Below are 26,874 nucleotides of genomic sequence, written 5' to 3'. Positions count from 1 at the left end.
TGAATGTGTGTATGTATTGTGTATGTAATTATGAATGTGTGTGTATTATGTAATTATGAATGTGTGTATATAGTATGTATGTATTTATGAATGAATGTAGATTGGAATTACTGAAAATGAGCAGTGCCATTCTTCCGGTGGCTTTAGTACTATGCAAGAAAGGAGTGAAAACAAATTGGCTTTAAGTATTACATCATATATAAATGATGTTAGATACCACACATCGTTAACTCTATTAATCAGTAATACAGTTATTGAGATTCTGTCTGTCATATTATAAGAAAAAAAGTTAATCATAGGGAAATGATCTAGTGCATTAACCAGAACCAAATGGTTGTACATCTTAGAGATTGTTGACTGATGCTTGATTCATTAGACAGTATTCTGTGAGGTGTCCTGTCTTTTCTGACACTATTTGCTATCCTCTATACATATGTTACTCACTGATGCAAAATCTGCATCAAAGTACATTTAAGTCATAAGTCAGTGTTTTATCACACACTTAAAAGGACTCCAAAGCTATCATTTAAAAAAATAGCTCTTGATGAAAATGATGATTTACGTCTTTCTATGAATAGAATGCTGTTTTCTGTTGTGAACATCTATTACTCTATACATGTGAGCAGGTAAGCCAAGAAATATCTAGCAAGAATGCTGAAAGTTGTTTTCTTTATTTCCAGAGGACATTAGAACTTAAGAAGTGAAAAACTCAGGGGAAGGCAAGTTGTTAAGTACAAAGTTCACTCTTTAGAATCAACTGAAGTGTGTAGCAATTAAAGTTTGTACCATCTAACTATTCTTGGGTTAGATCTGTGTCCATAATCTATAAAATAATACTCATAGCAACAGCCTACTTTTTATTCTGTGTAAAGTTTCCACATAATTATTTACCAAAAAAATTACGTGTAATTTTTCTTTACAACCAAATTTACTTGTAATTCTTTACCAGATTACATGGTCTTATTCCTAGATGTGATCAAAAGTAGTGAAACTCAGCAACGTTGACTTTGGTATCCTTGATTTCTTTACTGGAAGAGAAAAGCATAGATTGGCATCTCTAAGAGAGAGAGTGTTAATAAATATGTTAAATATTTTTCTTGAAATTTAAATTAGCATTATTGATCCTGGACTGGGGGAGCAAAGATATATATATATTTTAAATTATTTACTGATTTTAAGATAAAAGAAAAGTAGAACATCACTTGAAAAGCTTTGCTGAGTTGGAGATTTCTTTTTTGCATTAACACCTGTGAAAAGTAACTAGAAAGAGGGAGAGTAAGAGCAGAAATAAAATGAAACCTGATTTCACTTAGAATAAATTCTTTTTACAAAACATTGCTAGTGCCATCAGACTGGAAAATGTATAGAAAAATTTAGATCTCATTCACTGTGTGCTATGAACTTGGCTTATGAAAAACCATTTAAGTTTGGAAAGAACACTGCTCACTTTTCAAAAAAATGTAAGTGCCCCCATCTTCAGGGGGAGCAGAGGGGAATCAATTAGACACTGAAAAAAGAGCACAGTAGCTCTAAATTATTTTCATAAAATGAAAGTGGGGGAAAGTGGTAAATACAGTTGTTTGCCAAGAGGTGACAATAAAAGCATCTGTGGAGGGTGTAAGTGTTTTGATGCTAAATAACTGAAGTTGTGTAAGAAATAAGTAGAAAAAAATTAGTTGCTTGTCTCAACTTTTTGTAACTCCAGTTCATCCTGATCCGCCATGAAAGCTATCAGCCGACAGTATGTTCACCCCATGTGTTTCATTGTCTTGTAGAAATCTTCTCAGTTGATATGAATAAGTAATGAAGTACATTGTAATGGATTTAGACTATCTTCTGAAATATTTAGGACTTGGAAATTTGGAGTAGGCATCTGAGGGTGCAGGACTAAGTTGAAAGTAGATTCATTTTTAGAAAATCTTGGGCATGAATAAAATATGTGACGCTGAGTGAGGAGACAAATATTGATGTCACGTGTCATTTGAATTACAACAAGATGTTGCCTTTCAGGGCTGCTTTCTATCTCATGCTGGAAAGTGGGACAGAGCCAGGCTCAGAGCTCAACCTGAGAGATAATTATGTCAATCTTCGCATTTTTATCATATTGTTACCTAAAAAATTAGTGCATTCTATATGTAAACATTATGAACAATTTGGTCTATTTTTGGGGAGATATGTCAAATTAATTTGAATGTCTGATAAAATGTAAATAAAAATAAGATGATTTCAGAACATAAAAGCATTGTCATAAATCATAAAGACCAATGCCATACATGCAGTAGACAAAATTTTGGGTAACTTATAGACTTTTTTATTTTATTTTATTTTATTTTATTTAGTTTTTTTGAGATGGATTCATGCTCTGTTGCCCAGGCTGGAGTGCAGTGGTGCCATCTTGGCTCACTGCAACCTCCGCCTCCCGGGTTCAGGTGATTCTCCTGCCTCAACCTCCTGAGTAGCTGGGATTGCAGGCACCCACCACCATGCCTGGCTAATTTTTGTATTTTTAGTAGAGATGGAGTTTCACCATAGACTTTTATTGAGCTTCTTACACTCAATAAATATTTTGAATGCAGTAAAGGCTTATTACTATACTCATAGCATGTAGTAACAATTTTATGTACATTTTGCAATCTGAAAAATGATCATTGTATAGGTGCATGACATAGATTTCTCTAAAAGATGTGAATAGGCCTTTGATAGAATGACCAAATTAAGAATGTAATTTTCAGAAAATAACTGTATGGTTTGGAACTTGGACCAAATGTTTCCATAGGAAAAAATATTTAGTATAATTTGAAATTGTACAGAAAATGCATCTGATAACATTTTTAACCTTTATATTGTTTGCCTGTAATATTTTTCTTTACTAGTCATGGCAATATAACAAAATGTAAAAATGTTATTGAGATCAACATTTAAATTGCTGATTTTATTAGCTGTTACTTAGAATTTTATTTTTGAAGCTCACTACTGTTTTTTTTTAAAGATTTCATCCAAATGTTTGTTCCATCCTAATACTGTTTATCTGCAAAACGCAGCTTTACTGCATAAACATGCTTTATTTTCCTATTTTTTTAAATGATATTCAGCTTTTTCAATTTTACTACCAAGACTTTAGATTTCCTAGTACTTTATATCTTACAGGTAAGGTAATACCTACTAAAATGTAATTCAGAGAGCATGTATGTAAATGTGAAGATTAGAATATGGGGAATGAGTGATGTCTTTCTCTTCAAATCAAAGGAAGAAGAAATGTTTTGGATATACAACACATCGACTCACAGCCAATGGGTGAAAGCAGATGTGTTAATACCAGAAGGTCTGAAGACATTTAAGGTATGAAAGAAAAAAAAAAAAAACAAAACAGTATTTTTTTTAAAACATGGTTTAAGTTTTAGCTTTGCAGTAATAAATTGATCATGCGCTGCTAAAGTTAAATTAGCATTTAAGTTAGGGATGCATACTTGTATGTTTGGGGAGAGTGATTGCCTACTTTTTAAATTGTACCTTTTCCTTCTCAGACCAAATTTTCGATGGCAGAGGAAACTGAGTGTATCCATTCTTGTTCACAGCTTCCTCAGTCTCCACAGCCTTCCTTTCTTGCTCCCCAGCATCATGCTTTGCTCCAGGGAAACAAATTGCATTATGAAGTAGATAAATAGTAAACTGGTATTGAATTTAGTAGAGTATAGGCAAATGTTTTGAATGCAATAATTCATATCTTTATAACACATGGATAGCTCTATCTACACCAAGAAGCATATGAAACATACATAGGCTCAATAGGAATGCTGTCTCTTAAAAAATTACGTTGATATTTTGTTTTTGTATTAGGTTGGTGCAAATGTAATTGCAGCTTTTGCCATTGTGGCTTTTGCCATTACTTTTAATGACCAAAACCTCAATTACTTTTGCACCAACATGTTATATGGAATGTGTAAGTTTATTTATGCTGGAGTGTGAGTAAAAATGATGATACTGATTATATGTGTAGGTTATGAAATCCATTTCATTTCTTTATGGTGATTTTCCATTCATATATCCTATCACAGCCTATTGAGTTAACATTTTGACACTGTTTAATTTTTTTTAGGCTGATGTCTGTTTTTATAACTTCTCAGGTACTAAACAAGTTTCTTTTTTCATAAACTGAAGATTAAATTTTGTTTTAACTCAAAGATAAAACAAAGTTAAATGTAAAGAAAATGAATTTGAGAGTTATTCCAGGTTCTCAAGTGCATATGTAATATAATTAGCTGTTCAATAATTATAAGCCTTTGAGGCCTAAGTTTAAACCCATCAATTTTTGAACCCCAAATTAATATCATTTCTGCTTATCTGATCTCTTGCTGCTATGAAAATACACAGCTATACACTAATAATTTTTACATGTATGATAATTCATTATGGGAAAAGTATGTAGCAGCATACAAAGTTTTCTCATTGTTGGCTATGATTTAAATTTAATATTATTTTCTAAACCAAATTATTAGACATATTTGCAAACTGCAAATTTGACCTTAAGTAATTCTTAATGAACAGACAACTAGATATCCATTGTGTTTTGCTTGTTTTAAATGGAGTCTTGCCCCGTTGCCCAGGCTGGAGTGCAGTGGTGGGATTTTGTCTCACTGCAGCCTCCACCTCCTGGGCTCAGGCAATTTGCTTGTCTTAGCCTCCCAAGCAGCTGGGACTACAGGCATGTGCCACCACACCTGGCTAAATTTTTGTTGTTTTAGTAGAGATGGGTTTCATCATGTTGGCCAGGTTGGTCTCAAACTGCTGACCTCAAGTGATCCACCCTCCTTGGCCCCACAAAGTGCTGGGATTACAGGTGTGAGTCACCACACCTGGCCTATCCCTCATGTTTTGAAAAGAAAATCTATTCAGAAACTTTAAGCTGGATGAAACTGAAGGAAGTCAATTTTAATTCTTAGTATCTGGCTGGAATTTTAACCACATTTGGGGCTGTTTAATACAACTTTCTGCATCATGGAAATGCTTTATATCTGATGTCCAATATGGTAGCCACTGATCACATGAGGGTATTGAACAATTGAAATTTGACTACTATGACTGAGGGAACTAAATTTTATTTTATTTTCATTGATTTGAATTGAAATCGTCATCTCTGGCTCATGGCTAATGTTTTGGACAGCAAATAATTAGTTATTTGTGGTACAGTCAGCTATTTATTCTTCTGCACTTTTGGTTTTAAGTAATAATTGCTCTTGGTAGAAACTCAAGCAATACTAATACTTGGACATTATCTTACACTTGACCAGCAATGTGTGGTTGTTTCATTTGCTAATATTGCTTATCTTCAGAAAAGCTAGCAATTCAATTGGTGACCACATAAATTACTCTTTTATCTAAGTTTACTAGAGTTTTATGTCTATTCCCTTACATTTTTTTATTCCTATATTGTGTCTGTTTCCATTTGCCTGATATTTTTCTTCATGTATTCCAATACTAATTTCAGTAGTTAAAAACTAAGTCAGATGCAGTTACAGCTCTTGTTCTATAAGTAATGACAATACTTCTTATTTTCCTTGAAAATTAAGGATGATGACCAAGTAACAAGTCTGCAGTCAGGGACATCTTCGATAGTTAAGTGGGATGCTTGTGTTTTGCCTGATCCTGGGAGATGTCTCTGAGCCTTTAGTGGAGCAGATGTTTCCATCAGTCTTATGAGCATGAGTTGAGCTTATCAAACAGGAACTTTGTTATATATTGCCTTGGTTGCTTTAAACACTTTTTCTCAATAACTATTTAGTCTTTATCAACCTTCTTTAGTTTTTTGTCTTATTAAGGAGATTGTAAACTCATAAATTGATCTTTTTCTTCCTGAAGATTATTTTTGAAGGGACTCTTTTGAGCCAGAGAAGTTTTATTGGGCTTGATCACCTCTGGGTCTATGCCTGTGGACAGGCCCAATCCAGAAAGCTTTGCTCTGCAGATGAATTCCCTTGCTCTTGTGGCCAGTGCATAGCCAAAGAATCTGTCTGTGACTCTCGGCAGGACTGCTCCGATGGGAGTGATGAAGACCCAGAAACTTGCGGTAAGTGACTGAATGGCTTACTAGTTTACACGCTCTAATTCACGACTGTTAGTTGGGTTTAAAATAGTCCTTGTTTCTATCAAGGCAAAGGTAAGTCATATGTATGAAATATGATAAATATGGATTATCGCTCTGAAACTATTACTACTATTCCTTCAGGGATCTCTATTTTAACTTAATGTTTTGGTGCTTGTTGCAAAAACTGCAACATCTCTCTCAATTTGTTCTACAAATGAATAGTTGTGATTATTGTTGGCTGGGTGCGTGAATGTGTGTGCTTTGATTAAAGAGAAGATGGGTGGGAGAGGGAACCTTTTTGTACCTTCCCCTTGGAGGTATATAGTATGGGTTACCAACTTTTATTAAGTGTATGCTTTTACCTTCTCTAGTCAATCATCTTGGAAGCTGTAGCAGAGAGGGTCGAGTAGGAGGAGGGTGGCCCTTCCTCCAGGGCAGCCTTCAGCCATCATGGCTGCTCTGGAGGAAGGGCCACCTTCCTCCTACTTGCCTAGAAATCACTTCAGCTGGCCAGGCGTCGTGGCTTATACCTGTAATCCCAGCACTTTGAGAGGCCGAGGCAGGCAGATCACGAGGTCAGGAGTTCAAGACCATCCTGGCCAACATAGTGAAACCCTGTCTCTACCAAAAATACAAAAAATTAGCCAGGCATGGTGGTGGGCACCTGTAATTGCAGCTACTTCAGAGGCTGAGGTAGGAGAATCACCTGAACCCGGGAGGTGGAGGTGCCGTGAGCTGAGATCGCGCCATTGCACTCCAGCCTGGGCTACAGTGTGAGACTCCATCTCAAAAAAGAAAAAAAAAGAAAAGAAAGAAATCATTTCAGCCATGACTGGCGTTTGGGAGGGCCAAAATGCCCCAACACCTTTCAGGCCTTTTCTGAAGAGTCTTTGATAGAAGTGATGACAAGAGATCCCATTACTATTCAAGCATAGTCATATTTCAACAAAAATATAATTTAATTTACAATCCACAGGATGGTTCTCATATGAGGTAACTTAGCAACTGAGATCCCTGTGTCTCTTTAGAAAACATGTATTCCAAGGATATGAATCCAGTTTCTGTATCACAAACAGGTGGTTTTTAAAAGATATTAAAAATTTGACATTTATTTTACTGCAGTGTTTTTGCGAGATGTTTGGTTGAGCAGAGGTGAAAATATTATAATAAGAGAAATGCCACCTTTTAAGTGAAAAGCTCTGTATAATAGGTTTCTCTTGGGAAGATTGGATTTTATTAAGAGCAGCGCAGAGGGACATGGGAGAGAGGAGATGAGAAAGTAAGGTTAAAATCCCCTTCTGCCATGTTCATCAACAGCAATCCAGTCAATACCTCAGACTCCTAGCTTTAGACCAAGTAATCGGCTAACCAATGTGAGCTCAATGGAGCTTTTGGGCGGCTCCCTTCTTTTGTTCAAAACAAACAATGTAAGAACAATTTATTTACTCCAATGTATGTGATGTTTCTTTCTATGTTTTATTTAAATTTTTTACAGACAATTTGGTGCATTTCTATTGGGAAAATATTTCTAAAAATTTCTATAATTCTTAATGTCAATAACTGAAGGAAAATGTATTTCCTTTCCACTTACATAATTTTTATTTATTTATTTATTTATTTATTTATTTATTTAATTTTGAGACAGAGTCATGCTCTGTTGCCCAGGCTGGAGTGCAGTGGTGCCATCTTGGCTCACTGCAACCTCCGCCTCCCGGGTTCAGGTGATTCTCCTGCCTCAACCTCCTGAGTAGCTGGGATTGCAGGCACCCACCACCATGCCTGGCTAATTTTTGTATTTTTAGTAGAGATGGGGTTTCACCATGTTGGCCAGGTTGGTCTTAAACTCCTGATCTCAGGTGATCCACCCACTTCGGCCTCCCATAGTGCTGGGATTACAGTCATGAGCCACTGCACCTGGGCACTTGTGTATTTGAAAGTTTAGCTTTTTCCCCCTCCATTGTTTTCCCCGTAGTAAATCTTTCTTTATGTTCACCTTTTAAAAATTGTTTAGCATTTGATTTTTGACATATTTTCTCATTTACTGAAGTTTCATTGACTATACATATGACATTTTTCCAATTCAGTAGATCTTGATACTGTTCTGCTATTTTCTTTGGGTGAGTGCAGGAACGGGTAATTGTGTTTCTCAACAAAAACAGTATTACTTAATAATCTTTTAAGTTTTTAAATAGTATAACCTCATTTGTCCAAAGCAAACCTGTCATGTTTGCATGACTGAGATTGACTTGATATAGGGAATATGTCATAAAAATGTAGCCATATTGCATACAGTATATATGTGTATTCATGTATTTTGATACCAAAATGAGTGTTTCATGTATTTATTTATACAATTATTTCTGCTGTGAAGTTATATAGATTTGAATTATTAGAACTTATATAAATTTACATTTTTTGCTGCACTAAAGTATTTAATATATTTGTGCATATAGATACGTGCATATGTATATTCTTACAAAATAAGAAAGGCTTTCCTTTGAAATTTAAAACCACTTTAAAATATTTTACATATACATATGCATTTGTATTTTACAAATTTGAGTTTGCAATATCAAGTTTTTTTCCATAAAGGATTGATTCTTCCATGTTCATGAAGCACAAGAAAAATACCTTTTTATCTTTTTTTTTTATTGCACTTTGGAATGAATCTCTAGGAGGGTATAGTCTGTGCAGGCAGTTTGAATAGTGCTGGGAATACTTACCAAATTCTAGAGAATGAGTAAATATTAACTCGTGAGGATTGTCAGTTGGTATTCCACAGTGTGCTTTTCCCCAAAGGCAGACTCACTCAGGTCTTCTCTCATTATCAACTTGTCCTTACTTTTAGGCATTATTTTAATATATGGCATAACGTAGCCTCCAGACCAGTGGCTTTTCAAAAGCAGTTAATAAAAAGGGCCTGTGGGTTTTGCTGCAATAGCAAACTCCACGGACCAGAGCATCAGCATTACCTGGGAACTTAGTGGAAATGCAGAACCTCAGGCCTCGGTCTAGCCTTACAGAACCAAAGCCACACGGAACAAGATCCCAGGTGACTTGTCTGCATGTGAAACTTTGAGAACCACGTACCAAAGAGGCTTCAGGAAGGAAGACAGCTAGGGGAAGAAACAGATGGCATCTAAAGAAAATTGATAAAAACTAAAGGCAAACAGGTCAGAGTTCTCTCAGGGTAGAAGCAAAAACTCTTATCACTTTGCTAGTCCTTTAGAGCATGAATATTAACAAAATATTTATAATGTATATTTATAATGTATATTAACAAAATATTTATAATATAATCCTGTTAGAATCTAGTATATTCTTATTAAATGAAATATTCCCCATTCATTTCCCATACATGGCTTTCTTTCTTATTTCACAGAGAGCTGATTAACTTCTAGAGGATTCATAAAATATTTTACTTTTCACGATCCAGAATTTTTCTCAGATGTACAATGAAATTATTTCTTGTCTGCTCATATGCTGTAGTGTTTAAATATGCAAGAGAAAGCTTTGTCATAATCTTAAAATATTGCTTTAACTGATGAACTCTGAGTGAAATTTCTCTAAAACCAAACAATAGGTTTTCTATGTTTATTAACATAATCCTGTATTAAATGAGAGCAGTTAAGATTAAAATACATCTGCACCCTCATGTTCATTGCAGCATTGTTCAAAATATCCAACCAAAACAACTGAAGTCTCTGAAAATAGATCAAACAAGTGGTGTGTGTGTGTGTGTTTATAAAATATGTATGTACTCACAATGGAATATTATTCAGCAATAATGAGAAAAATCCTGCTATTTGCGACGGTGATGAGCCTGCAGAGGATGATGCAAAGTGAAATAATGCAGACAGAGAAAGACAAATACAGCACAATCTCACTTATACATGGAATCTAAAAAACTTGAATTTGTAGAAACAGAGAGTAGAATGGCAGTTGTCCAGGGTTGAAGCCTGGCGGAAATGAGGAGCTGTTGGTCAAAAGATACAAATTTTCACTTACAAGATGAATAAGTTCTGGGGGTCTAGTGCACAGCCTGGTGACTATAGTTAATAACACTGTATTGTATTCTTGAAATTTGCTGAGAGTAGATCTGAAATCTTCTCATCACACACACAAAAGGTAACTATATGATGAAATGATGCTAATTAGCTTTACTGTGGTAATCCTTTCACTATGTATATGTATATCAAAACATTACATTGTGTACCTTAGTTATAATTTTATTTGTCATGTAAACATCAGTAAAGCTTAAAAAAGTAATACATATATATGCAATATGTTTAAAAAATTTCTATCAAAATAATTAAAATGCAACGTGCCAAACATATCCAAAGATACACATTGGATCCCTGAACAGTTTATACATGAAATAGATATAATTTTCAGACACGCGCTACAACATGGATGAACCTTGAAGACGGTAAGTCAAATAAGCCAGAGACAAAAGGACATATACTGTTTGGTCCCACTTATATGAGGTACCTAAAGGAGGCAAATTCATAGAGACAGTAAAATGGTTGCCAGGGTTTGAGGGGAGGGGATATGGAAGTTATTATTTAATAGAGGTGGAGATTCAGTTTGGGAATGAAAAAGTTCTGGAGATGGATGGTGGTAATGGTTGTACAACAATGGGAATGTACCTAATACCATAGAACCTTACATTAAAAATTGTTAAAATATTACATTTATGTCATGTGTATTTTACCACAATAAAATACACATTTGTATTTATATATAAAATTTTCAATAACTCGTATAGGAAAAAATATATATATATAGAATCTACTTCACTGTGTTCCAGAAAAGTTGGCGTAGTAGATATATCTTCAAATCAAAATAGTTCAGGAAATTCCATGAAATAGGGTTTTTCTTATTATAGGACTTTTAAAACAATTTTAAATGCTAATGTGAATTGTGTGCCTTCAAAGGGAACGTTGGCATAATAGTCAAATGAAAGAAATTCAAGCAAGAATCTTGCACAATGCATTAATTTTTACTGTGATATTGTCTCTAGAAATCTTTCATTTTAGAAAAAAGTTGAATGCTAAAACACTTCATCAAGGGAAAGGAAATACCAACATAAAAATATTTAGTGTAGCAATGATGTGTGTGGGTTTGCAATACATATTAACAAAATTTTTATGTAATCCTGTTAAAATCTTATATATTCTTATTAAGTGAAATATTCCCCATTCATTTCCCCTACATAGCTTTTTTTTCCCCTTTATTTCACAGAGAGTTGATTAACTTCTAGAGGATTCATAAAATATTTTACTTTTCATGATCCAGATTTTTTCTCAGCTGAACAATGAAATTCTTTCTTGTCTGCCCATATGCTGCAGTGGTTAAATATGCAAGATAAAGCTTTGTCATAATCTTAAAATATTACTTTAACTGCCAAACTCTGAGTAAAATTTTTCTAAAATTGTGAACAGTGTCATATCTCATACTGCACTTAGAGATGGTGAAGCGTATTCTATAATCACAGAAAGTTAAAATAAAAGCAACCAAGTAATCAAAATCATTATTTTAATGAAAGTACTTTATTTATAACATGAATAGATATATTTAGATTTTGCAAATGTTTACATTTAACACATATAGTATGATAAGGCATTTAATAATTGCTATAATGCATTTGACTCTCCTGGCTTTCTTCAGATATTTATAAGTTCACTTTAAAGTTTTTGAATTACACAGGGGAGATATTAATGGAAGAACTTCAATTTGGTTACTGGAACTTGACTTATATTTTACAGTACAGTGAAGTTCTTGAACTTTTAGCTTTAAAAAATATTCTTTTATGTGTACAGGAACACATTAGTAAGAACAGCCAAGCAATTCACCAAGGTTTTACAGAGGTGGTTGCACCAAGTCACCATGTTGCTTTCACAAATCTTTACAGTGATGGATTTTGAAAGCTAATTTTCATTTTTCAAAGGATAGTGGTGTTTAGCATTCTGTAAAAAGCACAGTGATTGACATTTTTTAACCGATAAAACATCTAGGTAATGAAAGAAATGGTTTGAACTTTCGTCCTAAAGCCAAATTTCAACATATATACAATCAAAAGTTGCTTTTATCTTGAGAGCTTCGTTCTTTACGTCTTTGCGGTTTAGTGACCAGCTCAATTGTGAAGAGTCTGGGTAAGGGTTTGGGGTGCATCAGTCATATGGTACTTTCCATTTTCACACTCATCGATCTCATTGCCATTTCACACCACTGCCTTGTTGGGGAAATTAGGTTGGTGACTTCAGCAGCTCTCTGCGATGAAGAAGATTGCTGTTTGCATGGATTTGCTTCCTTTGTATAGCAATGCATAGTTTGCTGACCTAACAGTGCAATATTGACTTTATTACTCAAACAGGGACTGAGAGAGGGAAAAGATGCTAGGACAACAGGCATGCATTGAAGCAACCCTGGGCCAGACCAGACATGTGGTCATTCTACCCATGGAAGATTTTGTATTCCAGGGAAGTATGTTCTAGGATTTGGGGGTACCCATGTAGTGAAGTGGAAGAATTTCTTGGTCAAATCCACAGCCAAGAATTTGGAACTTTGAAGCACATTTCGGAGGCCAAGTATGTACTTTGAGTCTTAAATATTTCTTTCTTTTTTTTTTTTTTTTGATTATACTTTAAGTTCTAGAGTACATGTGCACAACGTGCAGGTTTGTTACATATGTATACATGAGCCATGTTGGTGTGCTGCACCCATTAACTTGTCATTTACATTAGGTATATCTCCTAGTGCTATCCCTCCCCACTACCCGCTTCCCACAATAGGACCCGGTCTGTGATGTTCCGCTTCCTGTGTCCAAGTGATCTCATTGTTCAATTCCTACCTATGAGTGAGAACATGCTGTATTCCACACTCCACCAACTGACAGAAAATTTTGGAGATGGCCTAGAAAGTGGCAGAGCTCACAGAGGACCAAAGGATTAGACCAGAGGGTTCTGTGAATGCCCAAGGAGAAAGTCACAGCTGTGTTATAAGTTTTCAAGATTGTGTCAAAAAACAAAAGGCACTCTCCCATGGGGAGTAATGTTTTGTCAACAACCATATCCAATAAATTGTGTAGACACACCTGAGAAAAGAAAAACATAGCCAAGAGCAATAGATTTCCAGCTCGGTATATGGGCAAATTGCACTTCCTTGTCATATCAGTGCACCATTAGGCGATATGCAGCATGTTTTTGTTACTATACTGTAGTCGATTTAGTTGTTTTTTATTTGTAGATAAATCCATTTGGAGGAAAAAAATAATATTCATTTGTAATGAAAGAAATGTTATACCAAAATCTATGAATGCTTAAGTTCCTGGAGAACTTGAGCCCCGGGGAAAAGTCAGCCCTTGTATCTGCGGGTTACACATTCTGCTAATACTATATTTTTGAATCACAATTGGTTGAATCTGCAACAAGGAACCCATAGATATGGAAGACCCACTGTCTATTCTATGACTGTCTAACAAGCATGGCTTTCAGATCTAAAGGTTCAGTTTGCATGTAGAGAAATTGGAAGTGGCATTATCATTTGCATACCACACTTCAATGTTTTAATAGTTGACATATCAGGGGTAAAAATATGTGGTCATAAAATCAGGTGTCCCTATTTACGGAGATTTGAAGATGCTTTGATTATTAGGATATAGTGAGCTTATTCGATATGCTAGTTAAATTGGCCATATTATTTAAAATTTACAAGTTGAATATAATTGTCAGAAGCAAACCCATGGCAATGGAATCTTTTAAATTATGAAACAGAGTTCCTGGTTTAAGGAGGCTTCATAGTATGAGCTTTTGGTGTCAGGTTCAAAGTCTCGATGTCTCATTTACTAAAATGTACCACAGGCAAGTTGCTTCGTGTTCTGAGTTCCAATTTTCTCTTTTAGGAAATGGTATTTACTATGTAGAGTGTAAGAATTAAGGGTAATATGTGTAAAATACCTGCTACATACTTAGAACTCAGTGGTAGTACGGCTCTTTTTATTGTTATTAAAGACGATAGCATGAAGATCTTAGGAATCCTGTCAAAAATTTGGATGTTTTCTGACAATCAATTTAATTCTCCTTTTCTCCCCCACTGTTTGAAAAGTGCCTCAGCATAAAGAGGAATATTTAGGAATAAGCTTATAAATTAATTGTATTAATTTTTCCCCAAAAGTACTATCTAAGATAGTCTGATACTATGATTCTTATTTTAGGAAAATGAAATTTAAGCACATAAAAATGAATTTCTTGAAAGCACAAATCAAGCTATTAGACTTTCTAGTTGAATGCCCAGTCTTATGAAACTGTCTATTTTTCTCTCATAAATCTGGTGTCAAAGCTGTAAAAGATACCTATAAAGTATGCTCCAAACACCGACTTTCTCTAGAACCAGTTCTTTTATGATAAATGGAGGAAATTAAGTACTTGGCAACTTTTGAGTTATGTATTAAGTGAAGACAGGCTCAGGCTGGGCACAGTGGCTCATGCCTGTAATCCCAGCACTTTGATTGGCAGGCCAAGATGAGCAGATCACTTGAGGTCAGGAGTTCAAGACCAGCCTGGCCAACATAGTGAAACACTGTCTCTCCTAAAAATACAAAAAATATTCGGGCATCGTGGCATGTGCCTGTAATCCCAGCTATTTGGGAGGCCGAGGCAGGAGAATTTCTTGAACCCAGGAGGTGGAGATTGCATTGAGTCATTGAGCCGAGATTGTGTCACTGCACTCTAGCCTGAGTGACAGAACGAGAGTCCGCCTGAAAAAAAAAAGATAAAGAAAAGACAAAAGATAACACAAGCTCAGTTCAGAATATCTAATTTACCTGCAATTCCAAAACGGCTAGGCTTTTTTTTTTTTTTTTTTTTGAGAAAGTGTTAGGATAGAATAATAAAATGAATACTGGAGATGCTGACCTCAAGTTGTTTGCATGTCCAGAATTAATTTAAATTTCCCCCTTCCCAATGGATTTTCTTCCTTTAAACTACCATCTCAGCAGGTTTATACTGGGCAAGCAAATTAGTTACTCCCTGAAAAGCTCTAGAGTTCCACCTTGCATGATTAAATACAATGGAAATGGCCAACTGGAATGAAATGTACCAGACTTACAGATAGAAGCATGTGGAAGGGTCATGCCTCACACAGCACCTGGGATATGGTGTGGGACTGGATAAAGGCAAGCTATTCTGATAATCAGAGAACATTCACTACCAAGAAGAATAATTTTGCAGGCCTCCTAAGATGATTAGCTAATGCAGAGCAGTGTTTCCCTGCATGCTCTTCGTTTCTCCTCACCTTTTTCTCTTCCACATGTAACAGCAAAGCATCTCACCTGTGACTTTGAGTCGGGTTTCTGTGGCTGGGAGCGATTTCTCACAGAAGATTCACACTGGAAGCTGATGAAAGGATTGAATAGTGGAGAGCACCACTTCCCTGCAGCTGATCACACAGCAAACATAAATCATGGTAGGACATTTTCCTCTTTAAGAAAAAAAATTAGTTTTCTTTCTTGCATGTTGTGGGATGATGATACTATGTATTTTCATTTTTCCTCTGTAGGCTATATACATGGAACTCTGGTTTGTCTTGCTTTAAAACCTCCTGACCAAGTTAATAATTAGTGGGTAATTGAGTTCCCTGAAAGGAGCGTTGTTTTAGTCACCAACATTTTTGTTGTTGCAATTTTTATGAGATTGGGTTAAAGGCATAAAGAGGTGGAAAAGTTTTCTGATCATTTTCTCAAGTTGCCCAGAATCGAGTACAGTAGACTTGCCTTCTTTTTAGAGCAATCCAGTTTTTTTCAAAACAGGAAGAAAAATAGTCTAATCTTGTTTCTGGGAACTGAGAACAGAGATTTAGCACTATCTGTAACATAAATCTACAAATACTTCAATGCAATTTAATCACTCTTCATGCTTCTTTATAACAAACAGTCTTTTTCTTCCACATATATATTTTTAACCGTCATTCCAGTGTTTACATATCCTCTTAAAATAGGAACCATAACTACCTGTGGTATTCCAATAAGTATCTGTGAAACACCAATAAAACAGAAAGGGTTTGTTCTCTTTTTTGTTTTGTTTGCATTTATCATCGGATGTCATTCCCCATATAAGTTAGCATCATATTAATTTTACTTCTTAAATGTATATATTTTAAGTAAAGACGCTGTCTCTCCGTGTTGCCCAGGCTGATCTCGAACTCCTAGCCTCAAGCAATCCTCTCACCTCAGCCTCCCAAACTGCTGGGGTTATAAGAGTGAGCCACCACACCTGGCCAGCCTTATAATAACACAACTGTACTTGTACTGTAGATCATCTTTCAACCTCATTGAACATTATCCTATTTGTTTCTTCTTTCAGACTTCCAAAGAATTATATCAAAAATAAGTATTGATCATATTTTTAATTACAGCCATTGGAAATTAGGATTGGTGGTAGTGGGTGAGGGTACTAGGGGATGGGGTGGGAGAATTTAACCATCCGTCTATTGGCTACAGCTGTAAACCCAGTTTGTTGTTTAACAGTGTGGTAAGTTCTTAATTTTTGCTTTTGTGCCATGACTCATTTCTTTAAGATTTGTGACAGACTATATTAAGTTTAAAGTCTAAAATAGATAGGGGACTATAAATCATTGGAACTATGTATTAACAGCACATTTTCTCTAAACTTATATAATATTTTACTTCTTTTCCTCTGTTCAAGTCAATTATTAAATATATAGCATATACAATACCTGGATGCACAAAGATGGACACCATGATCCCTGCCTTTGAGGTGGTCTGAGTCTGGTAACTGAAGTAGATAAGCAAGGAATTGCACTCAGTTATGAGGATGCTTTAAGAGGGATGGAAGATGATTCAGATGAATTCGAGATGCCTTACCGAAGGAAATGACTCCTGAACTGAGCACTGAAGGGAAATGAAAAGTAGTCGGGGAGCCAGAAGTAAGGAATTATGGAGAGAAGGCAGAACCAAAGAGAGGTGGGAGGGATCATATCCTAATTGGAGGAAAGAATCCCAAAAGAGGGCAGAAAGATGGGAGTAGTTAGGGATGAAAGACATGTATGATTGGACAGGAGAACAGAAGTGATGAAACAGGAGAGGAAGGAAGGGGACTGTAGAGAGTGCTGAGGAATTGGAAATGTGTCTGCAGGATGATGGTGACCCAGGTAGTCATATTAAAGCACGTGACCAATTTTGCTGATCAAATTTGCTCTAAACGACTGTTCTGGCTGAGATGAGGGGAGTGGAGAGGGTGAAAGGCTGGGATGGAAAAAAACATGGATGTGCTGAAGAAATATCAGTGAGAGATGACGAAGGCCTAAGCCAAGGCAGTGTTTCCCAAAGGGAAGCTGTGCAGGCAGTGTGTCATGGTGGTCTGTTGTGAGCACTACCGTAGTCAGTTAGGGAAGAGCACGGGTTGCCCAGGGTTCTGTCAGGATGTTGACACTGCACCCATGTCTAAATGCTAGGGTGCTTCAGTTTTATTAGATAGAAAATAGAGAAAAGAAAAGTAGCTTCCCTGTGGAGTTGTCATGAGGATTAAATGAAATAACACCTGTGAAGGTTTTTCATATAGTAAGAGCTCCATAAATATTAATAGGTATTTGTTGTCCATTCTAATAAGACTAGGAATAGCAGCAGATAAGACAATTAGAAAATATGTTTATAATTCACCTTTAATCTCTTACTATCTTATAATTACTACATAACTATGATTTGCATTAAAAAGATTCTAGTAGAGCCCCTGTGTTAGATGTTGAAAGACTCATTCTTTTCTGGTGAGATGAAGAATAGTGAAAGATAACAATATGACTGATAAAACTAGGGGCAGCTGGTCTCACCCAGAGTGTGAGGGACAAAAACTCAGTCTTTCTCATTTTAGAAAGGGCCAATAAATATATATATATGTGTATCTGGATCACGGAGTCAGCACTTCTTTACCTAGGATTGCCATGATCAAACCTTAAAGAGAATCAGTAGTGGTTTTAAATTGCAAGTGAGGAGGAGAATTAAAAAAAAAAAAAGGACCAGGAAGAGAAAGGAAAGTGAAATGGAAATTTCTGGTAGAGTCAGAGGCAGCCTAATAGTTCTGATATCTAAGAAAGTGAAGTTCTAGTTCATTTTGTTCTTAGAGCCTTAAACATAGATTGCAGCTTTTAAAACTTTTTCTTTCTTTCTCTCTTTCTCTTTCTTTCTTTCCCTTCCTTCCTTCCTTCCTTCCTTCCTTCCTTCCTTCCTTCCTTCCTTCCTTCCTTCCTTTCTTTTCTTTCTTTCTTTCTTTCTCTCTCTCTCTCTTTCTTTCTCTTTCTTTTTATCTATCTATCTATCTATCTGTCTGTCTGTCTGTCTAACACAGAGTCTCACTCAATTGCCCAGGCTGGAGTGCAGTGGTGTGATCTATGCTCACTGCAAACCCCACCTCCCAGGTTCAAGCAATTCTCCTGCCTTATCCTCCCAAGTAGCTGGGACTACAGGTGCACACCACCACGCCCGGCTGATTTTTTGTTTTTGTATTTTTAGTAGAGCCAGAGGTTTCACCGTGTTGACCAGGCTGAATATGTTGATAATTATGTAGTTTTTGTGCATATGTGTGTAATTAAGTCTCGAATTTCCTTCCTTCCTTTTTTGCTTGGTTTCTACCTTACTATTCCTACTCTGTTAAATTTCCATCAAAGTAGGCAACTCATGTTAATTGTCTGCCACTTTTATCTAGGTTCATATAGTCCCACACAGATATATACATAGTAGATACATACATATTCAAAATTATATGTGTTTCTATGATTGTTTATTTTATAAGAAATATATTATCTTGTAACTATTGTCTTGTTACTAAAGATAGCTTATGGCAGTTGCTCCAAGTCATCAAATACTGTCTTTTTTTTCATTTTTTTATGGTAAAGTATTGGTTAAATGTAAAATTCAACCATTTTAGTGTACAGTTCACTGAGTTCTAACAAACATATACAATTGTGTAACCATCACAAAAATGAAGATATAAAGCAATTCTATTCCTGCCCCACACGTTGTTCAGTGCCATTTTATACTCAATGATTCTCCCACTTCCAACCACCGACACCAATGGTCTGATTTCTATCCCTACTGTATTGCCTATTCCAAAATGTCTTGAAAATGGAATCATATCATATGTAGCATTTCGATTCTGCCTTCTTTCAATTAGCATAAAGGACTTGAGACTCATCCATGTCACTGGCTTCAGCCACAGTTCCTTCCTTTTTTACTGCTGAGTAGTTGGGTCCATTGTGTGGATGAACCATACTTCATTTATCCACTAACCAGCTGAAGGACACTTGGATTGTTTCCAAATATTGTCGAATATGAGTAAAAACATTGTCAAATTTGCATATGTGTTTTTGTCTGGGCACAAGTGTTTGGTTTGAGTTCTCTATCCAATGCCTATGTCTGTTTTTTTGGACTCTGGGTGGTAAGAGAACTCCACCATTCCTGACTTTCTGTGACCTTAAGGAAATGTTCCAGCTATCCATTTCGGGTGTTTTTATCCCCAGACTCAGGTAGTTTTCTCCAATCCATGCACACGATTGGTCCTTACATGGCGATTTAAGGGGGACTGTCTGCAGATCTCCGGAGCTTGCTGTCTTTACAAAGCTCCAGTACCTGAAAGGGGCAGCTGGCACTCTGTCTTACGAATTCTACCCATGTGGGTCTCCCCAAAGCACCGACTCTATCTGTTTCAACTCGAGGAGACCACCACACTCCTGTGTTTCCCCTCTCCACAGGCACCTGGAAACTCTATCTAGACAGTAAGCTGTGGAAATTACAGGACCTAACTCATTTGTTTCCCGTCTCTCAGAGATCACTATCCTGTGATCTGTCACTATCTTGCATTCTCAACGTCCTGTATTTGACAATCCATGCTAAATATGCTTTTATCTAATTTTTTTTGCTAGTTTAAGACAGAAGATAAAATCTGGTCTGTGATACTCAGTCTTACCTGGAATCAGAAGAAGTTTAATTCATGTTTGTTTATTTAGCTAAATTTATTTGATTTGGATATACTATAATGTATCTAGCCATTCCCCTATCCAGTGACATCAATATCATGACAGTGTTTCAAATTTATTATTCTACACATTTCCTCACGTAGGATACTTTCGATTTTATGCAACAGATAACTAGGAGTGAGATTCCTATATTTTTAAATCAAGATATGTATTTATACTTTCAATAAATATTTATAGATTCATTTCCCCTGAAACTTTAGTACTTCAATTTTCAGTGGCAAAATGGGAGTACTTTTTCCTATTTTCCTACCAGCAAGAGGCATTATAATTCTCTTTAAAAATTTCCAATTAATGGGTATACAGTGCTTTCTCATATGTAATATTTATTTGCATTTCACTGAAAAATATTTTTTTCAAATGTTTCCAATGTATCAATTTATTTGGGTTCTTTAATTTTACTAAATAATATTTTACAACTTTCAGTGTAGAGATTTTGAAAATCTTTTGCTAATATTTTCCTAGGTTTTTGTGCTATTATAAATGTTACATTTAAAGAACTTCTTATTTTAATTATTGCTGACATATAGAAATGCATTTTTTATAGAAAATATTGACCTTGTATCCAGTGGCCTTGGTAATTTTATTTATCGTAGTTAAGAACTTATATATATATATTTTATTTTCTAGGATCACAATTATTTTGTCTGCAAATAATGACAATTTTATTTCCTTTTTTCTAAATATTAACATTTCTATTTTTCTTTTGTTGTTTTATGTACTGGATAGAATTTCTAGAATGTGTTGAATAGAACTGGTGATAGCTGCTAGACTTGTCTTATTTCTGTCTCAGAGGAAAAGCTGTCAATAGTTGAACCTTAAGTTCCATTCTTACTGAAAAATTGTATTCTTTATCATATAAGAATGCTCCCTTCTATTCAGAGTGTACTTTTAAAAAAAATAAAAAAATTGAATGTATGTTAAAAATTTTCAATATTTTTCAGCATCTATTATGATCATATGATTGTCAGATTATCTTTTTTGTCTATAAGGTAAATTGATTTTTTAAATATTAAACCCCTCTTGCACTCCGGAACCAAACGTAATTGGAATAGTTTTATTTATTATTTATTTCTTCATTCTATATGGTAATGCTTGGTTATAACTTTTGCATTTGTAAAAGTTATAGAGACTGGCCTCTAATGTTCTCAAAACATGTGAGGTGTTACTTTTAGGCCCGTGCATTAACAAGGATGCATGTTGTGCAGAAGATGAGGTCGAGCCAGATGTGAACACTTTAACCCAGGGAGACTATTCACTCCCTCCTTTAATTTTTATATTGTGCGGATCACATAGCCCCTCTGGGATATGTGGGTGTGTAAGAGTTTTACAATAAACAATTCTGATTACCAGAAGTAAACTCCTTGCCGTTACCGGGAATACAATTGCTAAATTCCACATTTCTCCAACTTGGTTCATTGTTTAGAGCAGGCTTATAGGAAGATAAATCAAGGGACATATTCCTAGAAGTCCCTGGGCCTGTGGTCAGAGTTTAGGCTCTCTATACCCCTTACCTGCACATATTAATTTTAATACAGTATTATCAACTTTCTAAATATTTGGTTAAAATTATCGTAGGATAGCATTTAGCTTCCCAATCAATGGTCAGTAACTTCGTATTTTAATTCTATTATCTTTCCATCTAGAAACATGTTATCTCTCTTCATCTAACCAGGGAGTTTGTAGTCTTTCACAAAGTTTTTAATGTTCTTCATATAAATCATGTCCCTTTTCTGTTAAATTTATTCCTACATTAAAAAAAGTTAATTTTGCTATCAGGAGTTGGACTTTTCTTGCTGTTTCTATATCTAGAAACTTACTGCTAAGTTAAGAGAAGTAATTTTATAACATACCTGTTTCCATTTAGCTTGCCAAATTGTTTAAATGATACTATAATTATAAAAAATATAATACTTTGGCTTTCCATTTTTACAATTATAATATTGGTAAAACATGAGAAATTTGCCTCTCTCTTTCTATAATGTCTACGAGATGTTTTATTTCCTTGGCTTCTACATTCACCAGACCTTTAAGATAATATTAGTCTAAGATAATATATATTGTCTACTATTATCTCTAATTGATAATTATGACAGAAATATATTATGTCATTTCTCATTTTAATTATTGTTTTGTCATTTAGAATGCTATTTATTTTGGGGTTGTTCATTAGTCTTTATTTAATTATTTCCTTTTGTTTTATTAAGGTTTGTGACTTGAAATTGTTCACTGGTTTTCCATAGTCTTTTCAACATTTAGATAGGATTCTATGACTTGATACTTTCATTTTGTTGATGTAATTGAATGTGGTGACCGAGCTCCTAAATTAAACCAAACCTCCATTCTCAGAAGGCTCAGATTAATCAAGACACACTATTTTTGGATAATGATTTCAAATTTATTCGATATCATTTTAATTAGAATATTTGTTCCTATGCTCACAAGTGAGGTTGCTCTCTAGAGTTTTAAATTTTGTCCTGTTTTCATCAGTTTTATTAAAAATTAAAGATATTCTGGCAACCTAAAATGAATCAGGAAGCTCTCCATATTTTTCTAAGATCTAAGGTTCCTCGAATAATGTTGCAAATGTTTGTTTTTTAAAAATTAAACAGGGAGCCAGGTACAGTGGCTCATGCTTGAAATCCAAGCACTTTGAAGGACCAAGGCAAGAGGATTGCTTGAGGTCAGGAGTTTGAGACTCTGTCCCTACAAAAAAAATGGAAAAATTTGCTGTATGTGGTAGTGTGCTCTTGCAGTCCCAGTGGGAGGCTAAAGCTGGAGGATTGTTTGAACCCGGGAGTTCCAGGCAGCAGTGAGTCATAATCATGCTACTGCACTCTAGCCTAGGTGACAGAGCCAGACCCTGTCTCAGGAAGAAAAAAAAAAAAAAAGAAAAGAAAGAAAATTTAACTCAGATGTGGCACCATACATTTCTTGTTAGGTTTTCTTTTCATTACTTTTTCAGTTACTTTTGTTGTCTAAATGATTTATTCAGACCTTTTGCTCCTTTCAGATATTGGTGTCTTAATGTGTACATGTTCTCACCTTCATTAACTGCTTGTTTGAAATCGTGTATATTCTTTTAAATGACTGGAGGAGTAAGGTCTTTGAATACTGGTTCATTTGTTTTTAGAATTTGGATTGTCTTTTTAAAAATATTCAGTTGAATTTTACCTAAACCTGAGCGTTTTTAGGTGGAAGAATTTTTCGAAGTGACCTTTTTCTACTCTTTTCCTTTCTAGGTGAAGCATAGAGAATTTAATGAACTTGCTTGCATATGCTGTTTCCATTACCCATAGTTTGGAATTTGGGAACAATAATCTTTATCTTTCCAAGTTGGTTTTGAGGTTTAAAAACAATATAAACTTGGGTTTATATTTTTCCTACTCAAAGATGGCACTGCTGTCTCACACCCTTGGTTGTTTGGTTTAACACATGGTGGAGTCTATAAAATAATACATTCTAATTCTAAATCCTTTCCTTTCTGTGCAGTCAGCATTAACTTGTCTCTAGGAAAATCACTCTCTGAATATGGTATTTTCCAGTGAAAATAGTTGGTTTTCCAAATTGCCCATCATTGTGATTATCAAAGGGCAGGATCAGACCTTGACATTCTTGGGTATAGCCTTCCTTGTAAGTCTTCAATATTCAGTGAAACTACCCCAGACAGCAGCTCCGAACATGTGATCTTTTAAGCTGCTGAGAGATGTTATCCCCTGCACATTTGCTATGAGCACATCCGTCGTAGTTAAAATCTAAAAGCGGTTATTTTGTTAATGTTCAGATTAGATCTTTAATTAAGCTTTCATCCCCTCTAGCACAGACAACAATGTCAAACCTGAGAAACTAAAATTCATTCCATAAGCTCATATCCTTCAGTACTTTGTGAGGAAACTAAAAAATAAAGCTCTTGTGGGTATTTCATGAAGGGCATGTTGAATATCTAATTGTCAGCTTAGAAGCTTCATTTAATTTGATGTCAAACTCTATGACATAAATGAAGCCAATAAAAATGTTTGTTCAGGTGATTTGGATCAAGAGCTTGTTTTAATTGATTAAATGTTATTTTAGGTATTTAATGTTATACATGTATAAATGCTATTTGTTATCTACAAACCATAATAGTAAATATGTAAAAATGTAATTTTCCTTATCTAATTGATAGTTTAACATGTTCAAGGATAAGATTCTGGAGCAAAGAACAGCTAAATGTGTAAGAGAACTTGTATCCGTATGACTTTCCCTTTGTTTTTGCAGGATCATTTATTTATTTGGAGGCACAGCACTCCCCTGGGGTGGCCAAGCTTGGAAGTCCTGTTCTTACAAAATTGCTCACTGCCTCAAACCCATGTCAGGTAATCAACTGTTCTGAATTTCCATTGGCCATTCTGTAGTTGTAAATTGCTGGGCTTGGGTTATTCTGCTAGTAAATGCCTGCCATGTTTTACTATCACTTTAATGATGAATTAAGAGATTTATATGCGCTATTTCAACACGAAATGCCATGTCCTTCTAAAAGACCATTTGTAACACGTAACTGGCACCATTCTTTGGGGGCGGCTATTAAAGAAGCTTTCTGTTATTTTATATTCTTTTCACACAGTCATTTCAATAATCTAAAGCTGTGGATACATATTGCCAAAATGTTTGGCCAACAATGTGCATTGAGAAAAATAAAGTCAGTTAAATAAGTGTTTGTTGAAAGAAAGACGAATGGAAAAGTAAAGATAAATGTATACAGAAAAAATGATTATATTTACTGAAATTTGAGTTTTTCAAATGAGTCCTCTGGTGCCAGGTAAACACAAACCAAGCAGTGAAATACTCTTTTTATTTCAGCAGCATATTAGAGAGGACGGACGAGTCAGACTTGGCTCAGGTCTCTTTTGCCACTTTGTAATTGTGGCTCAGACAAATTGTATATTCCTTTTGAGACTTAGTGTCTACACCAGAAACATACATGATTCTATGGATTAAATGTCAGCATTTACACTGGAAGCATACACGATTGTGTGGAATAATGACAAGGATTAAAATGTGATTAAATAAAGCACCTGGCAAAATATTTGGTACATAATAGGTAAGCAATGTTTGTACCAAATATTGGTATATATGTACCAAATATAATCTTAATTCAGTCAACATAATTCCTTTGCTTTCCATAAAAGTAACACCTAAATCAGGGGTCTCTATTCAACTTGTCTTGTTTTCAGTCCTTTTGAGAGCTCCAACATGCCTCTCGCCCTTAGGATTTCAGCTCATTTTTTGATCTTTACTTGTCAGAAAATATTGAAGAGATCAGTAGTGCCACACAGTACATTCACTGCCTGTAAGTGTAGTGTTACAGCAATTTGCTTGGGCATCCCTGGTGATAAGTGACATATTATTCCCAGGTATAAACCTAATTATACTTTGAGTTTGGAATAAGTCTAAGTGGGAGTGTCCTGAGTTCTTAATAGTGATGTCCCATAGATACTTTAAAGTCCTAAAGATACTTTCTTTTCCTTTCTTTTTTTTTTTTTTTTTTTTTTTTCCCATTTCTTTGTGAGAATAAGAATTAAAACAACTGCCTGGTCTCCATTTCCATTTTATCCAAATGCCTTTTACCCATTCCCACCTCTTTATTTTAATTAAATCCTATAAGATGGTTTGGTATAAGCAACTACTACTAATAATAGCATATATTCCTCTTTTTTTTTTTTTTTTTTTTTTTTTTGGAGGGAAAAATCCAGAAGTCCAGAAGCACTTGTTCTTTGAAACTACAAGCTAACTTAGATTTAATTCAAGGTCATACATTAATGTGATGAGACCACGAATGTCAGTTGTATAGAAGAAATTGAATGTAAAGGAATACGATGTGTTAATTCTGCCTGCTTTACACAAATTTGAAGATATTAAGAGTGTATTAGAAATTCCTATGACTCACCTAGAGTCCCTGAGAAATCAAACGTATGTATATGATTTTAAAAGGTAATCTATATTTCCTCTCATTGTATGCTTCCTGATAGCCATTGATTTGTGGTCGCCGGGATTGAGTTTCAGTTTATCATTGTTTCCACTTGAGGACACTTAATTGTTGCTTAAATTTGTGACTTAGTTGGGGTTGAGGGTGTTATTTAGGTGGGGTCTCAGTGAAAATGCTGTCATGGACACTTTGAGTGCTTGCTAGTTTATGTTGAAACCAAGGCTTCGATTTCTAAAGGCTGTGGATGCGGACTTCATGGTTTGCCTTGGTTTTTGAAAAACTGAGACTGTTTCAAGGAGCCACTACAGACTGCCAGAAGAGATATTTGTTTTTCATGCTTTTCTCTATGTGCTTGAATTTTAGGAGTCTTTGAGTTAGCAGGAAGGATATTTGAGTTGCTTTATAATGCTTTCCAGTTTAGGAAGTAGGACTAGACTGTAGGAGAATGTTATTGATAGTCTGAGATACACATAGCTAAGGTTCTCAGGATTTTTCTAAGACTATAATATGACTGTTTTTATAAGTTTGTGGCAATATGTGATATTTTCTTACATAAAAGTTACAGAATAAGCAAACAAAACAAATTCTTACCTTCTTGGGTAATTGGAAAATCTAGCCAGTCCTCTGAATTGGAACGTTATTAATAGTGCTTTCATGGAACCAGTGTTCTTCATTATAAGGTAGTAGAGTCAAGCAGTGAGATAACCAGTGTGGGGTACTTTGACATGATTAAAGCCTTCGTTTTCTGAAAGTATATGTTTTTTTTTTTTTTTTCCTACATAAT

General features: G+C 35.1%; 1 protein-coding gene across 1 annotated transcript in view; it reads left to right on the top strand.

Annotated features, from left to right (window-relative positions):
* Window positions 1-26,874, top strand: part of MALRD1 (MAM and LDL receptor class A domain containing 1) — a 694,737-nt gene that overhangs the window by 80,655 nt on the left and 587,208 nt on the right. The window contains exons 9-12 of the mRNA XM_011972480.1: window positions 3,247-3,339; window positions 5,857-6,064; window positions 15,401-15,547; window positions 24,383-24,480. Of these exons, the coding sequence (XP_011827870.1) occupies window positions 3,247-3,339; window positions 5,857-6,064; window positions 15,401-15,547; window positions 24,383-24,480 (546 nt within the window). The remainder of the gene's footprint in view (window positions 1-3,246; window positions 3,340-5,856; window positions 6,065-15,400; window positions 15,548-24,382; window positions 24,481-26,874) is intronic.

Source organism: Mandrillus leucophaeus, unplaced genomic scaffold (assembly GCF_000951045.1).
Source record: "Mandrillus leucophaeus isolate KB7577 unplaced genomic scaffold, Mleu.le_1.0 Scaffold1295, whole genome shotgun sequence".
Taxonomy (NCBI): Eukaryota; Metazoa; Chordata; class Mammalia; order Primates; family Cercopithecidae; genus Mandrillus; species Mandrillus leucophaeus.
Note: the sequence above shows the minus strand (reverse complement) of the source record. Positions and strands in the feature narration are given on the sequence as shown.